The sequence below is a fragment of the Carettochelys insculpta genome, chromosome 31, assembly GCF_033958435.1.
Source record: "Carettochelys insculpta isolate YL-2023 chromosome 31, ASM3395843v1, whole genome shotgun sequence".
Lineage (NCBI taxonomy): Eukaryota > Metazoa > Chordata > Testudines > Carettochelyidae > Carettochelys > Carettochelys insculpta.
In genome coordinates this window covers 11,932,105-11,949,624 of record NC_134167.1, presented here as the reverse complement: position 1 = coordinate 11,949,624, position 17,520 = coordinate 11,932,105, and the positions used below count along the sequence as shown (strand labels likewise).

The 17,520-nt window shown below is 46.5% G+C and overlaps 1 protein-coding gene across 1 annotated transcript in view; it reads right to left on the bottom strand.

Moving 5' to 3' along the window:
• The window catches only part of SLC4A5 (solute carrier family 4 member 5), a 113,394-nt gene that overhangs the window by 71,536 nt on the left and 24,338 nt on the right, over positions 1-17,520 (bottom strand). Inside the window, exon 4 of the mRNA XM_074981542.1 lies at positions 10,026-10,155. Within this exon, the coding sequence (XP_074837643.1) occupies positions 10,026-10,155 (130 nt within the window). The remainder of the gene's footprint in view (positions 1-10,025; positions 10,156-17,520) is intronic.

Sequence of the window (17,520 nt, the reverse complement as noted above, 5' to 3'; positions counted from 1 at the left end):
TAGGGCTTAACCTGGCAGCTTTTAACTGGTACAACTTGGATTTTGGCTCATGTCGCTGTAGTGGGGATAGAGGGAAAGAACAGAGGACAACAGGAGCTTTAAAAAAGAGTGGCAACAGAGTATGTGCTAATACCATACTGGAAATACTGGAAACAACTCTGGATTATCCAGGCTCTGGTTCCAGGGACATACCTGGTGGTTCTGTCTCCCCACTAGCTGCTTTAGGCTGGCATTTACCTGGATTAGAGATCCCAACTACAGGGGACAGCAGATTGATACTCTTCAGTGCTTCCACCCCTCACCCCCGGGGGAAAACTAATTTAGATCATCTCACACTGAAGCTCCAGAATCCAGTGCTTTTGAACCAAGGGGGAAAAAACCCAGATTCCTCCTACTTAATAGAGCAAAGCTGCATCCTCCCGCTTAGCGGTCAAGAAAGGCAACAGATTGTGGGTGCTGAGAGTCTGTTTGAGGGCAAGGCAATAGGCTCCATGAATTTTGGTACTGGTTGTGGACTGGCTCTGGGCTCCCCTGGAAGGGACAGGGCCTTGAGCAGAAGGGGTGGGGCTGGGGGCAACAGAAGAACAAAGACATTGTGTGAGCGTGAAAGAGAAACACTGTGTGTGTGTGTGACAAGCTTTGTGACACAGGTTGCGTGTGTACTGCAGCGTACATGTGACAGTGACGATGTGGCAGGGGTGGGGTCAATGGGTTCTGAGCATGGGAGAGGGGGCTGAGCCTTGGGGCAGACAACTGGGGTGCAGAAGGGTGACGGCTCTGGGGGCGTGGGCTCTGGGGCAGGGCTAGGGATGAGGGGCATGGCTGGGAGAGAAGGTTGGGGTGCAAGGGCTCTGGCTGAAGGTGTGGGCTCTGGGGTGGGGCTTGGGCAGAAGATAGAGAACAGAGTGTGTGTGAGGATGAGGCTAGGCCACAGCAGGGAGCAGGTCTGGATTGTCTGGTCTGTGGCAGAAGTGCGGTGTGGCCTGCCCAGGCAGCTCTGACTGTGGAATGGTGTGTGTTTGTGTGGAAATGGACAATGGTGGCGGGGGAAGGGGGGTGTCAGGGGACGTCTGGGCTGCTTTGGCCATGGCAGGGATGCCCCTGGGCTGGTCTATGGCAGATGCAAGCCTGGACTCAGGCTGCTCTGGCAGCAGCAGGGGTGAGAGGGCAGAGTCATGGTTATCTTTGGGCTGCAGGACAGGCACCTGGGTCAGGCCAACCCTCCCCCAGGCACCAGGCTGGAGGTTACGCTGGGGGTGAGGTAGCCCTCCTCGCCTAGCATAGGTACCTGAGCAACAGTGTGGCTCTACGTAAGCTGCTGTGCAGCTACACAGCTTGCAGAGCGCTCAGGACTGCACTGCAGCACCCTCTGCTGCTTCAGCGCTGGGCTCCCTAACCCATGCAACGCTACGGTCCTGTCCCGCAACCCACAGGCTATTCCACCTCTGACCAGGCGGCAATTTTGTGATGGGCCCAAAGGCAACAGCACGAGCAGCTCAGACTTACTGTTGCTTGTGACCAGAGGCAGGAATCCATCTCTACCACAAAAAGTTGAGAGGTCTGCATGCTCACAGCCCAGCGGTCCAGCACCCTCTGTCTCTGGTGTGCTAAGAATTGCACCCAGCTGACAATCTGCCCACTACTGTTTCCAAGGAAGAAGACGTTCCCCATCCCACGATACTCTTTGACAAGCTACAGTACTCAAGGAAGTGAGGGGAAAAAATCCTTCCTGACTCCTGCACTGAATCATGAGGTCCTATTACCTTCAGCCCCTGATGTTTTACCACTTGTGGGACAGCTGCCCCAGAGGTCCTGAGTGAAATCAGGGACCCATCGTGCTCAGTGCTGTACAAGTACATCCTGAACAGTGTCCCTGCCTGCCCCGCCCGCCCCCAAAAAAGCTTATGATCACAATAGACTAAACGCAGGCTGAGGGGAAGGATCAGTCTCCCCATTACAGCAATTATAATTTACCTGCCTCAGCGACCCAGGCACGGCAGTCAAGCACGCGCTGCCTCACCCTTGGCTTTTTGTGCAACTTTCTCCCCAAGAGAGACTCCGAGAGCCAAGCCCGCACTGTTTTGACAGCTGCTTGGCTCTGAAGATGAAGTTTCCTCTTTAGGCTTGCCAAGGTTTTATTTGCAGGTGGCGCTCACGCAGTGAAGGAGCCGGCTCCCGGCAGCTAAGGAGGCTGTGAATTCCTGACCCTGGGAGAGGGGAAACACAAAGCCTGCAATCCTGCAGTTGAAAACCTGCAGAGGAGATGCATGCATGAGGTCCCAGGCTTCCCCTAGGAGACTGATGCCCTCTGGCTTCAGAGCAGGTACAACTCAACCAGTCACACTGTAATGTTCTCCCCAGGCTTCCTCTCTAATGTGCTCTGATGGGGTGAGAAATTGTCCAGTCTCCGTGGCCCGGTCTCTCCTTAGCCTTCCTACGGAGACTCCCAGCAAGGGAGATGCTTAGTGTCCATTGTCCTGTTGACTTTGAGGCCACAGGGACATGGTGCTGCCTGTAAGGTGTGGACAGAGCTCCATCACACTCCTTCCATTAGCTGTACCTTGAGGAGCACGAAGCTCTGGCACCCTCTGGTCCCACAAAACAAGGGTGTCTCGTGGAAAGGAATAAAAACACTTGGGAAAAATAACTGAATGGCTCCACTAGCAATGCCCCAAAATAATATAACCTCTCAGTAACATTAACCCTTACAATGCTGGAGTTTTATCCAGTGTGGCAGCAAAACCAGCGATTAGGATGTAGCTACACAGATGCCAAAGGGTTAAATCAGGGGTCAGCAACCAAAAGAGCAAGAAGAACAATTTTTTTTTAATTTGGTAAGAAATTCAATAATTCAAGAGCCATGATGCATGTGAATACAAGATGGTCCTTAATAAATAATGTACAGTCATACTTGTTGTAACCCCTATTTAAGAGCAGCACACACACAATGATTTGCAATGCAATACATGTTTACTGCACGACTTTCACGAACTTTTTATATATTTTATTTCCTCGCACTTTATGTGCATGTTCGCATCACTGTCTTCCTCACTTTCACTCCTGAAATCTCTGTCTCTGGAGGAAGGTAGGCAGAGTTATCCAACATTTCGACATCACCTATCATTTGCTATTTAGATATGAATTGTTCATTTTTAGGCTTTTAGATGTTCACCCTTTATCAAAAATAATCAGGAGGATTTTTTTTCCCCCACTTTGCAATTACAGCATTGGGAGCCACAAAGAAGCTCTTAAAGACAGCTCTGGAGCCAGAGGTTGCAGATGCCTTGGTTAAACCATATTCAGGAAAAAACAACGAGAAGTCCTGTGGCACTTTATAGACTAACAGATTTATCAGGACTTTATCAGAGCATAAGCTTTCATGGGCATGATGTGCCTGACAATGTGGATTTTTGCCCACGAAAGCTTATGCGCCAACAAATCTGTTAGTCTATAAGGTGCCACAGGACTTCTTGTCATTTTTGTGGATACAGACTTACATAGCTACTCCTCTGATGCATAATCGGGAGGCACCCAGCTGGCCTGGGGTTGCAGTTCATTGTGATGATGCTTTACCAACAATTCACCCACATAGAATACGTCCACGCAGCTCTCAGTTGGAAGGCAGAAAGTCCAACAAGAAAGAGGGACAGACCTAGGATGACTTGGAAGTGTACAATTGTCAACCACATATCAAAATTTAATTGGAAATGGGAGCTGGCAGCTGATAAGCAAGCATGGAGCATGCAGATAGCCAGCCCAGTGCCGGATGGACTTAAGGTGGGGTAGGGAACCTCCAGCCCACAGTCCAGATCTGGAATGTGGTTTGTTGGGATCTGCACCCTGAGGCACGGGGGTCCGCTTGATAGCATCCAGCCCGAGGTGGGGTTGGGGATGTGGAGACCCAAGCCTTGTAGGCTGGATGGGGCAAGGCTGGTGGAGGGGGGTAGGGTGGGGCTTGCAGTACAGGCAGGTGGTTGCTTCTGGGCCCATATCTAAGGTACTGTGGGGGAGTTGCCCCAGGCCCCGCCCCAAGGTCACATGGGCTGTCTGCGGGAGAGCATGGATTTGAACCCAGGTGTTCTGAGCCCTAAACACTCCAGCCACTCATCCCATGTTAGCTGGTATATACACAAAAGAGTCAGTAGGATGCTATGTGCCCATCTCATTGCTACACGTATAAATCCCTGGGCATCAGAGAGCAAACACATCCACTGGCACTCCTTGTACATTAAACAAGGTCATTATGCAACCCAACTGGGACACGTGGGTGCGACAGAATTAACAAAAATCTATCTTATTAACTGCCCGACTTCACCCCATCGATCCCATTCAAAACAGCACGAGCACACGCCAATCCCTTTGTGTTACAATAGAGAAAGGGCTCAGCTGAGCTCAAAAAGCCATCTAAATCCCAGGCGCAATAGTGACTCCTTTTTCAAAGACTGAAGCTCACAGGGGGGAGAAGAAAAAAGAGCCTAATAATGCTCACAAACTTTATGCCAGGAAGAGAAAATTCCTTATGGATTTGAGATTTTTTTTTTAACGTGATTAAGCTCATAATTCAATAAAGCGAAAACTATTTGTGGTTTCTCTAGTACCTTTAATAGAAGTTTTGGGTTTCTCTCTCTCTTTTTTTAAGGTCTGGAACAGTAGTGCTTGTTAACTCTTAGGGTGCCCATGGAGAGTGGAGAATGCAGAAATATGAGACAGATTGGAATTGATTCCCTCACTGTCTTGAGATAAGGTGGATGGTGTTCCTTGCAAGCTGTGTACTTGGGCAGCCACCCAGGAAAGCTTCAAATGCTGCCCAGCTGATCAGCAAAGTGCCCAAAGCCAGCAGCGTGTGTTCTACTGGTGGTGCACAGCTGCACACGCCTGGGTGCACGTAAATTTATTCTGCACACAGACGCAAAAAATTAGAGGGAATAGCGGTGGTGGAATCACTTCCCAGGACCGTAAACGCACAGTGCCAAAAGCTGACAATCTGAGCTGATGGCAATTTGCATCCGTTTTATATGTCATGCCTGTACTCTGCCATTTCCATGGGATGTCCATGTTACGGCATTCTACTGTACTCTTATTTCACAAGTTACCAGGAGTATTAATGGCTTCAATGTTAAATCCACTCATGATGCAAACACAGAAGTAGAGGCTGGAAAAAAAACCAGAAGCTGCCTGCCTGGTGCATGCTTGTTTGTGATCCAGCCCAGGAGTCATGTGCTGTGGCTGTTGCTTGTCACAGTGGAATGAGAATTGGGCACATCATTGATTTTCCAGTTAGGTTGTCAAATTGAAAAATCCTAAAAATGTTCTCTTTCAGTCGGCCTGAAATAACCTTTTGGTTCCTTTTTCTTGTTGAAATGATACACTGGGGTGGGAAAATAACATTTTGAGTCAAATAATACCTGAAACAAAACTTTTTTTAAAAAAAAATTTGTCTTTAAAAGCATAGACTCATAAAACAACAGAGCTGGAAGAGACCTAAAAAAGCCATCGAGTCCAGCTCCCATAGTCTCACCAAACTTCCATACAAAAGGTCATTTTGCAAGAAGCAGTCAAAATGCGTCTGTTTAGACATTTTTGGAATCCCTCTCCCCTTTACTTTGCGTCCAAAATAATTTCATGACGTGGACTTAGATTTTCAGACAGTTTTAGTTGAGAATATCACCTATTCATCTGAAACTGCATTCTTCAGTGAATGAAGTATTCATAAAAGAATTAGCCAGTTCTATTTGTAACTTTAGTCCTGCCCAGACCAACAGTAATAAACTGGTTTTTGTTTATTTGCTGTCTGGTGGTGGAGCCGTTCGGGTGTGCTACTTTTCTCTGCAATCATGAAGGCTAGCAAATTTCTCTTTGTTCCCCATCTCTGTCTGAAGTTGGCAACTTTTTAAGCCTTGTTTTAAAACTCACGACCATGCATGAGGCAGTCATTAAGATTGATCTCTTTGAGGTCTGCTGATATTTGGCTCTTGTACCACGTCTTCGGTCTCTCCTCTTGTTTACCTTCCATCCACAATTGTTGCAAGAACTCTCTGGTCTTTGTCAGATATGTCCATACCAACATAACCAAGCCTTCAACTAGTCTTCGATGGGAGAGACTTCCATTAGGCCTCTTATCACCTCAAAGGCTAGAAACTTACTAAAAAAAATACAAACACCCCTACCATACATACATATCCAACCATCTGTCTCAGCCTTGACCGTTCCACATGAGATCCATTTCCTGGACATCACAGTACAAATCAGTGATGGCCAAATCAATACCACACTCTATTCGAAACCCACTAACCACTACACTTATCTACATGCCTTCAGCTTCCATCCAGGACACATCACCCAATCCATCGTTAATAGCCAAGCCCTTAGATACAACCGCATCTGTTCCAATCCTGCCAACAGAGATCAAAAACTTCAAGATCTCTACCAGGCATTTGTAAAACTTAATTACTCACTGGGAGCAGCAAAAAACCAAACAGATTGACAGGGCCAGATGCATACCCAAAACCCAGCTACTTCTAGATAGGCCCGAGAAGGTCAACAACAGAATAACGCTTGTCATCACCTATAGCCCCCAACTCAAACCCCTGCAGCACATTACCGACAACGTACAACCTGCACGGGAACACGATGCTAAGCTCTGAGAGGCTCTGCATGAGAGGCCTGTGCTGTCCTACAGACAACCAGCTTACCTCACCCCAGAAATACTAATCCTGGAATGTTTCCTTGCAACAAACCCTGTTGCCAACTTTGTCCACATATTTACTCTGGCAACACCATTACTGGACCTAATCACATAAATTACATGATCAGGGGCTCATATTCCTGTACTTCCACTAATGTCATATATGCTATCATGTGCCGGCAATGCCCCTTTGCTATGTATATTGGACAGACTGGATAATCACTTCACCAAAAAGTGAAAGGACACAAATCAGACATTAGGAATCTGCATACACATAAACCTGCCTGTGAGTATTTCAGTGGAGTAGGCCAGAGTATTAAAGACCTGAGAATCTGCATCCTACAACAGAGACCTGACCACCAGATTACAAAGAGAGATATCTAAATTGAAATTTATTCTCAAATTCAACACTTCACGACTTGGTCTTAACTTGCTATTGCAAAATTACCTTACGCATTACAAAGACAACTTCCCCATCTTTGATACTCATAGTGATCTCAGGCAAGTCTCTTCAACAGACACTTGCAGTAATTTTCTTCTCCCTCCATCCCAACCATTGCCTCCCCTCAGCTTTGTCCGTCTTCATTTCGTGTTTTTTTGTTTTCTACCTCTCTGCTATATATTCATCGTCCCAGTTTACTTTCAGCACTATGGCCAGATCTGAAAAAGTGGCTCTGCCCCCTGAAAGCTCATCACCTAATAAAACATTTTGTTAGTCTTTAAAGTGGTACATGACTGTTCGTTTGTTTATAAATAAAAAGATACAACTGATAGAGACAGGCCTTTCACAGGCCTGCTGAGGCATTAAGAAATGCACCAAGTGTTGCAAGATTCGTGATAAAACATCCAGCGTTGGCAACTCTGAAAGCATCTCATTATGACCACCTAACACTTCCTACATGTATAAGTTGCCTCTTAATTGTATAATGTAAGTTCTTTGGGAGCAGGATCCACCTTTTTAGGTCTGTGTCTATGCAACACCAACCACAATGGATCTGTGATTCAAGGATGGGTCCCCTGTGTGCTAGTGAATCATCGAAGACTAGAGCTGGAAATAATCTTGCGAGGTCATTGAGTCCGGTCTCCTTTCCTCACAGCAGGACCTCGCACCATCTATATAATCCCCGTTAGATATTTATCCAACCTGTTCTTAAATATCTCCAGTGAAGAAGATTTTACAACCACCCCAGGCAATGCATTCCAGTGCTTAACCATCCTGACAGTAAGAAATGTTTCTTAAGGTCCAACATAAACCTGCCTTGCTGCAATTTAAGCCCATTGCTTGTTGTCAGCCTCAGAGGTTAAGGAGAACAATTTTTCCCTTCCTCTTGTACAGGCAGAACTTCTTTAACCCAGAACTCTCATTCGGCAACCTCCACAATTCAGCAAGATTTTAACTAGACGGATGACCGCTTACAGGTGTAGCCACACTTCTTGCAGTCCCATAAAATTTGTTTCCAGCCACTAGTCCTGGCTCTCAGTGTTCTGTTATTTAGATGTAGTTTACCCTTAAGTATCTTTCTAATAACCCGACAAGCAGTATAAGTGTTGTTAATGCTTCTAGACCATAATGATCTTCCTTGGTTCAGCAGATTCTCTCCTTTGGCATGAGTCAGGTCCCAAGGGTGCCAGACTAGACAGGTCAACCTGTAAACACCCTTTTAAGGTACTTAAAAGCTGTTATGTTCCCTCTCAGTCTTCTCTTTTCCAAACTAAACACACCAATTCTTTTAATTGTCCTTCACAGATCATGTTTTTTTTCAGACCTTTAAACATTTTTTTGCTCTTCTCTGGACCCTCTCCCATTTCTCCACATCTTTCTTGAAACGTGGTACCCAGAGCTGAACACAACATTCCAGTTGAGGCCTGATCAGTGCAACATAGAACAGAAGCATTACTCCATTATCTTGCTTACAAAACTCCTGTTAATGAATCCCAGAATGATTTTTTTTTTTGCAACGGTGTCACATTGTTGACTCCTATTTAGCTTGTAATAAATAATACATAATATTTACCTACTGCCCTTTACCACAGAATATACACAATCATATTCCTCCATTCCACAGGCAGCTGGGTTTTTCCACCACTGCATTGGTTTCAAGCTTTTGCTGTGTTTTCAAACACCATGTTTCACATTGCCTCTCTTTCAGGATTTGTGTCACTTTGCATGGTCAAATAATGAACTGGCACCTACTTGCTGTTTCCTAATCCATTTCAAAGCTAATCACCCTGATGCAATTTGAGGATTGATTAATAGATTTAGCCAGTGCGTTCGGTCTCTGGGTCATCGCTGGCGGGAAGCCACTGTGTATCTCTTGTGAAAGCCCCACGTTTCACTAAGGTGCCAAGCAATTTGTGAATCTTCTTTTGCTTCATCTTACTGGAGATTATAACTCACTGCTTTTTTGTAGCTACTAGAGGGGAAAGTAAGAGCCCTAGTGCACAGCTCCAATAAGAGCTGGCTGAGTTGTGATAAAAGCCAGCAGGGAGCTATTGAAAGAGCAGGGACCCAGGATGCAATAAGACAGTACCCATAAGAAATTTTAAGTTACTTTCCCCCTTGAGAGCTCCATTAATCATGCAGGCTTGCACGGTGCTTTATGAACCATACACAGAGCAGAACTGCTTCATCTGGCATTAAAATGCAACCCCCTCTGGAGCAAAATATAACAACTGCTCAACAGTGCATAGGAACCCTACACAATACATTATATATTGCCTTGTTTACTCTGATTTTTTTCCTCCTCTTACAATTTGCTATCTTTAGGAGCAGAGCTGTCCAGGCCATCGGCTGAATTGTGGTGGCTATGTTTTTGGGAGCCCCATGGTGGCTGCCCCAATTGACCTATGGGTGGGAGGATTACTAGGGCAGAGCGCAGCAGTGGCGGAAGCAGCAGGGGTGGGGCTTGGTAGGCCGTGAGGGTGTGGTGGAGCAAAGCAGGCTCATGCCACCCCTGTGATGAGTGTGGGAGGGCAGAAAGGAAGGGAAGGCAACATCCGGCTGCTGCCACTGCACCTGCCCCAGGTAACCTCCAACCCTGTTGGTCGGGGAAAGGATAAAGGAGCGGAGTGGAGGCAGGGTCTGTGGCTCAAGGGGGTTGCCATGGGCTTCCTGTCTGCGGTACTGGGATGGAGGTAGACTCAGGTGCCCCCCACTCTGACTGGGAAAGCAAACGTATATGAGGCTTAGTGTTGTGTCATTTATACCTGCTCTGAGCTGGCTTACAGGCAACAGCACTTACGATATGAGAGATTCCCTGCCACCATCTGCCCTAAGGATCTCACCAAGGCTGATGGGGCTGAACAAGTGGGGAAAAATGGTGGGCCATCCCCTCCTTACCTGGCAGATTCTTTCCACTCCATTTCTTCTCCGTCATGCTGCAGCGTGTCCATCTCAGTGAACAGGGTGGGGTTGGGAGGGTCATCATCCTCGCCCAGGATGTAACGAAGGCGTTCAGCAGCCGGAGACACTAAAGAAAAGAGGTAAAAGAATTCATTTCTGGCTTGGCAACTGGTGGTGGGTCTTGCACCAATCCGACTTGGAAATTCCTTCAAGAACATTGTGAAAAAAATAAGCTTTCTGGTTAATATATCCTGCTTCTTACCATAGAGTCACAGAGGTCAAGGTCAGAGGAGAACACCAGAACATACCTTTCACAGAACACAGACCAACACCAGCACACCACAGTAAACCAGAACAAAACCAAAGTGCTACAGACTTCAGAAGACTACACCGTTGTGTGCAACAGGCAGTGAACCCCAATGGTAGGGTACTGGCTGAGGCAGATATACCCATCTGGGCAAAAAATACAGAGAGAGCAGCTTTGCTTGTGATAATTTGGTCCTTTCAAACTCAGCCACAGACAGAACCTAAGCAAGAAAACAGAACTGGTTTCTCCGAATTGTCTTGTGGACTCAGGTTTGAGATGTGGGTGGAGATCAGTGGCCCCTCTAATATTTTTGCATCTATTGGTGGAATAAATTTTGTTATGTGCTCCAAGGCATGTGTGGATGTGCACCTCCAACAGAAACACAAGCTGCTGGCTGGTGACCCTCTGCTGATCCACTGGGAAGCACCTGAATCTCTCCTAAGTGGCTGCCCAAGGACTGAACTTACAGGGAACGCTGGTGGAGATTCAGATCAGTTATTTAATCAAACCCGGCCATCTGTTGGGGAAACGTGTGAAATCAACCTATCAAGGGTTGGCATCGACCCCTGTACTCCTTGCAAGTCGACTTTCTCAAGTGATGACGGCCAGGTAAGTTTATTGCAGATACAGCGATTCTCGCTATGCAGTTGTCATAGCTAGAACTGCATCTCTTCAATTGATTTACTTTCCCTAGACATAGCCCAAGTGCCACTACATGGGGCAGTGATCCATGCCCAGTAGGTGTGTGGGTTAGAACTGCAGCAACATTCTTCATGGCCAAAAGTGCAGATGGAGCAGTTCATTCATGCAGCCCGAGCAGTGCCCCTCAGCCACAAGTTTCTAGGAAAGATGCTGGAAGGCTAAAGGGAACTCTCATGGCAAACAAAGGTGATTCAGCATTTTTGGGGCAGTCAGATTAGTCAGGCCTGACCCCCAGAGCTTGGAGAAACAGAAAGAATGGTAGGAGGTGAAGGAGGGGACTGATGGGCGTAGCTTAGCTCCCGACATGAAAAGGACATTTTCAAGACAATAAGCCATTTGAGAGAACAACTCATTTAGAAACAAGAGGCCCATTGAGGAGCAGGGAAGGCCGAGATGATAAGCAATTCAGGCCAGGCTTCCTTGCACAAAGGCAGCTTGAAATATGGAACAACCTGCAAAAATAACGGGCAGAGGGTGCATGTTTGATTTTGGTCATCAGTGCTACAGCCACCAGCTAGATTTAGAGGGTGAAAGCCTGGCCCTATTTAAATCAATGGGAATTTTGATATTGGTTAGAGAGGGGCCAACATTTCACCCCCTGAATTTTAAGGCCTTCATCTAGGCAAAACACAGGTCCCAGAATTTCATCACTTACACAACAGCCACATTTGGGGTTAAGCCAGAGCAGCGGTTTCCAAACTACGTTCTGGCGGAAAGCTATGGCAAAGCGTTCTGCCATTGACATTGAGTAATGGCGGTCTCTTCTGCATTCTTAGGGGGAAAAACAAATTTTTGGGATGATTTATCTGCCGTCTCTACTATATTTGTTTTGTTAATGTCCGGTTTCATTATTATTTGTTGAGCTGCATTTACAATAATTTAATTAATATTATGAAATATTTCCCATTCGTAATACTCCTCGTAGTTAGTATGATGATGTAAGGAAAGATAAAGCGTTCCGCAGAGAGCACCACGACATCCAAGTGTTCCACAACTGGAGAAAGTTTAGGAACCACAGAGCTAAAGGGTGTATTTTTCAGAAGGGGACATCCCATTTTGGTTTAAAGACATCAACTGATTGAGGATCCACCATCTTCCCCCAGGGAGTTGTTCCAATGGCTATTTGCCTGCACTGTTAAAAATCTGTGCTGTATTTCTAACTTGAATTTACTTAGCTCCAGCTTCCAGCCACGAGATCTTGTTCAGCCTTTTCCTGCTTGATGAAAGGGTCCCCAGCTATCACCCAGGTAAGTACTTCTTACAACTGAGCTTCTTAGCTCTTTGGGCCTGCTGGCGGGGAGCAAGATGACAAGATGCCGTACACATACGGCGATGCTTTTTGTGTTTCTAGGGGGCAGGTAGGTTCCTGGGTTGGGAGGGTCCCACCATTTCAGTGAGAAGTGCTGACTTTGTAGCAATATATGGGTTAGGGGACTGATAAGTGAATACCGAGCTTTTACTCTCCCAGTCACTGGCTAGAATCCAGCCCAAACTGGGGAGTAACAGAGTTCCCACCACTTGATGGGCTACATGAAGCAAATTCCCCTCTATTCTGCACCAGTGAAGCCACATGTGGAATATTGCATCCAGTTTTGGGCTCCCCACTACAGAAAGGAGGAAAACAAATTGGAGGGAGTCCAGCGGAGAGCAATGGAAGTGAGTAGGGGGCTGGGGCATATGACTTATGAGGAAAAACTGAGGGAACTGGGCTTATTTAGTTTGCAGAAGAGAGGACTTGGGGGTGGGATGGGATCCGATAGCAGCCTTCAACTACCTGAAGAGGATGAAGCCAGGCTATTCTTAGTGATGGCTGATGACAGAACAAGTCTTGAGTTGCAGTGGGGGAGATCTAGGTTGGATATTCAGAAAAAAATATTTCATTTGGAGAGTGGTGAAGCCCTGGAATGGGTTGTTGAGGGAGGAGGTGGACTCTCCATCCTCAGAAGTTTTCAAACCAGGCCTGACAAAGCCCTGGCTGGAATTGGTCATGCTTTGAGCAAGAGGTTGGACTAGATGACCTCCTGAGGTCTCTTCCTAACCTAATTTTCTATGATTAGGTGAGTTGGATGCAGTCCCATCAGGAAACAGGAAACCATGGTTTATAACACAGGGAAAATTTTCTCTCTCCCTTTTCTATGCTTTGTTTCCTGCCAGACATTGAGCTGACACATGTAGTTGCTGCTCAGACAAGACTTCCATTGACGTCATTAGGAGCTTTGCCTGAGTGAGAACTGCAGTAACTGGCTCATTGTTTGTGTGTTAGAAACGATACTAATTTTTTTTGCTGTAGTAATCTGGAAATTGGGGTCACCTGTTCCCCCTCTCCCTCCGCCATCAAATTCAAATCAGTCTTCTAGTCTCTCTCTCTCTCTCTCTCTCTTCCTCTTCAGCTATTCTGGGGTTCTCTCTAGAAAGTGAAACTCAGCACTAGAGAAACTTTCTGAAGAATTTGGTGCTCTTGCTTTCCTTCTGCCTCAGCGTTTGCTTTTCTTACTGTCTTTACAGTGCCAGCCTCAAGAGCCAAGGTGAATGGTTCTGTCATAACAAATTAACTTTGTTTCCCTGCTAAGCGTGGAGGGGAGAAAAGAAAAGCTGAGGTGAACTCGGCCTATTGAGCGGCTGCGTCAGAGCAAGCTTAGGGCTGTGGCATGTGGACACAATTCTCGGCAGCACAGAACATTTTTAATTACTGACCCAGCCAGTTCATTCCCTTTGAGTTGCTCCGCCTGAGTGACTCTAATGCATTCCCTCTAGCAGCGTGAGGGGGGCGAGAGAGGGAGAGAGAGCACTCTTGCTCTGCTTTCTTCATCCCTGAGAGAACTCGGATTTTCTTTTAAATCTCTGTGTTCACATGCTTTGAGATCTCTTCGCAGCGTGCAACAGCCAGCGTGGTGCTAACCCATGGCTGGCGGGTGTGAGGTTAACGAACGCTGATTTAGCCAGGCTTGGAGAGAGACAGGCTAATGGTCTGACTATTGGGTAGAAGCCAGGCACACCTCAGGTTTCATGGCGTTTCTTACCTATGCAGCCAGCATTTCTTAGACTCAGACCAGATAATGATAATCTATTATTATGATTATACAGCCTGACTTTCCTCACGACACAGCCTGGGCAGAGGGGAGTAGTGTAGGATTCCAGGGGGGCACCAGCTAGGTCAGGCACCCAAGCCCCACCTCCACTCAGGCTCCACCCCCTCCTCCTACTCTGCTCACCACCCACAGCTTCTAGGGGGTGCTGGGGCAGTGCCATAGCCCTCTCATATAGCAGCCCTACTCTCAGATCACGCCACTCCCAGGGAGAGGTGGGACTGCCCACGCACTCACGGAAAGTAGCATGGAGCTGATGGTGAGGGCCGGGGGGGACCCAGTGCTAGTGGTCCATATCACATACCACCTCTTGCCCGCCCACCTCCACCCAACATAGCTTCTGAGCCTGGGAAACCTCCCCAGTGATTCCTGAAGTAGATGGCAGTTATCCACTGGGTAAACGAACACTGCCGAGTCCTACTCTGTAACCAGATCAACGTTGCACCCCAATGTTCTTGTCATGAACCTGAACCCCATCAAGCTAGGTGCTGTAAAAACCCAGAACAAAGGACACAGCCAAAGAGCTGACAGTCCAAGTATAAGACAAAACACGAGGAGATGGATAGGCCAGGGAGTACAGGGAAAAGATCAGACTATATTGGCAGCCTTTTTGAAAGGCATCCAGTCCTGACTCAAAGACTTCTAATGCTGATGCATCAACTATTGTTTTAGTGTCTCCATCTGTAAAATAGGTGTAGTGCTCACCTCTCACCCAGGCTTGCTGTGGGTATTTGGAAAGTAGAAGCCTGTAGACAAGTGCATTACAGAGAGGCAGTGTAATCTGGGGCTTTGGGCATTGGTTCAGGACTAGGAAATCTGGGTTCAAGGCCTGTCACTGTCATTAACTCAGAGTTAATGATGGTCTTGAGTGGGATGCTTTCCCCATCTGTGAAATGGAGAGAACAATGCCAGCAAGGAGCTTGGCTGGACAGCACTGTCTAAATCAGGGTCGCCACGCCCCCGCCCCGCCGCATGAAAGCCAACAGTGGCATGTGAGCTGATTTTCGTCGGCCCGTGAGGTGGAAGCTCACCCCAGCCCTTCCTCCCCCATGCAACTTGGAGCTTGCTCAAAGCCAGGCCACCGGTGGATTAACAAAAGACCAGCTACTGCTTCTCACCACCACCTAAAGGGTAAAGCTCTGCATCTCATTTGTTAATGACGCTATTGTAAGGAGGATTATTAGTGACTTTAAAAAGGATCACTGGCACTTGGCCCTTACAGAGAGGTCAAAAGGTCAAATTTCGGCACGCTGCCTCAGAAAGGTTGCTGATCCTTGTTTTAAATAAGCACTCTATGTGATTCATAATACCCAATTAATTAAGTAGCTTCTCCCCCATTCTGAAAAGCAGCCGCCACTACAATAATTCAGATGAATTCTAACCACATCTGCATGTGGCTGTAATTATACAAAAGGAAGGGATAACTCAGTGGTTTGAGCATTGGCCTGCTAAACCCAGGTTTGTAAATTCCACCCTTGAGGAGGCCATTTACGGGTCTGCGGCCAATAGATTAAAAACAACAAAAAAAAACGTCAGGGATGGTGATAGGGCCTGCTGTGAGGGCAGGGGACTGGACTCGATGACCTCTGAAGGTCCCTTCCAGCTCTGTGAGATGTGTATACCTCCATATTTAAAAGTATCAGTTTTAACAACAGCACGGCGCTATCCGACATAGCATCATCGCACCAAAAGTGATACCTCACACTATAGAATTGGGAATCATTTACTCCCTACTGAATGGAAGGGTTTCCTGTGTGAAGTAGGCAAGAACCTAGCTGCATCACATCACAACTTCAGAATGCAATTTAAGGATGCTGTGTGCTCAAAGATCCTCTACCCTGCCTTAGTTTCTGTGGGAACTTTTGCCATGTTAAATTACAGTTGAAATAAAGCTGCTCCCTCTTTGAACGGCATTTCCAAAGGAACGTTCTGATTCCTTGGTCTAACCTTCCACAGGCCTTAGAGTGATCCTTGCATGGGCCACTCAGTGATCCTTCCATTAAGCCCATAACTTTGGCTTTGGGACTCAGCTTTGACTATAACACACATTCCTTCTCCCCACACCAAAGCATAGGTTTGGCTGTACACTGCCAGAGTTACCCAGCCTGGTCCATGCTAGAAGCATCATTGTAAATGGATGGGATTTTCAAGTGCTGAAAGGAAGCCAAGCACTTAACTGCCTCATATGCTTCAGCAGGTGGTGTGGTTGGAACACTGAAGTGGGCATCTGGAGACAAGTTTGATTCATGGCTCTGCCACTTAGCACATCACTTCCCTGCTCTGTGCCTCAATTTTCCAATCTGGGGAATAGGGATAATGATCCTGCAGTCCTCTGTAAAGAGCTTTGAGCTCTACTGATAAAAGCTGGGCATTATTATTTTTCCTACTATGCTAACACTAGCTAAATTCTGCACAGATACTGACAGAGCTACTTTTTTCCTCACTGCTCAGAGCACATCTAGATACCATGATAGTAAAACCACTGATGAGTGGTTTATGCCACATTTACCACCATTGACATAGGTGTAAGGGAACTGGTGCAATAACCAAGGTGGGTGATGTTAATAAAAGCAGAGAAAAGGCCTAGCAGTGAACATTCACAGTTCCAACACGGGAACAGGTCTGAATAGTAACAGAGAGGGAGCTGTGCTAGTCTATACACTATCAAAACAAAAAGCAGTCAAGTAGCACTTTAAAGACTAGCAAAACAGTGTATTAGGTGAGCTTTCGTGGGACAGACCCACTTCTTCAGACCATAGCCAGACCAGAACAGACTCAATTATTTAAGGCACAGAGAACTAAAAACAGTAATCAAGGAGGACAAATCAGAAAAAAATGATCACGGTGAGCAAATCAGAGTGGAGGGGTGGGCAGAGGGAGAAAGTCAAGAATCAGATTAAGCCAAGTATGAAGACGAGCCCCTATAGTGACTCAAGGTTCCCATCCTGGTTTAGTTATGAAAAAAATCTACAGTGGCTTGCAACCTGGGGTCTGCAAGGGTATTGCAGGAGGGTCCATGAAAAAAAAAAAAAAAAAATCATGGAAAATAAGTTTTAAATAGATTGCAAAGTTACAAACAATTATTATTTTTATATTAAATATCTTCCAATAACAGTACTAACTGATGTCTGAATATCTATGTTGTGTTTTCCTGTTTCATTTAAGGAAGTATACTTAGCAGCTAGAATTGGCTTTGACTGGTGTCTGCAAATGGTTTGGGGTGGGTTATTGGTGGGCTGAACGGTTGGGTGGGGTGGGAGGGATGAGTGGGAGTCTGCACTAGTGAAAAGGTTGGGAAGTACTGATCTAGTAGAACAACAAAGTTGCTATTCCACAGTTTCTTTACCTTCCAGTTTAACGGGATAGAACCCGAGATGCCTTCTATAGATTACCTGAA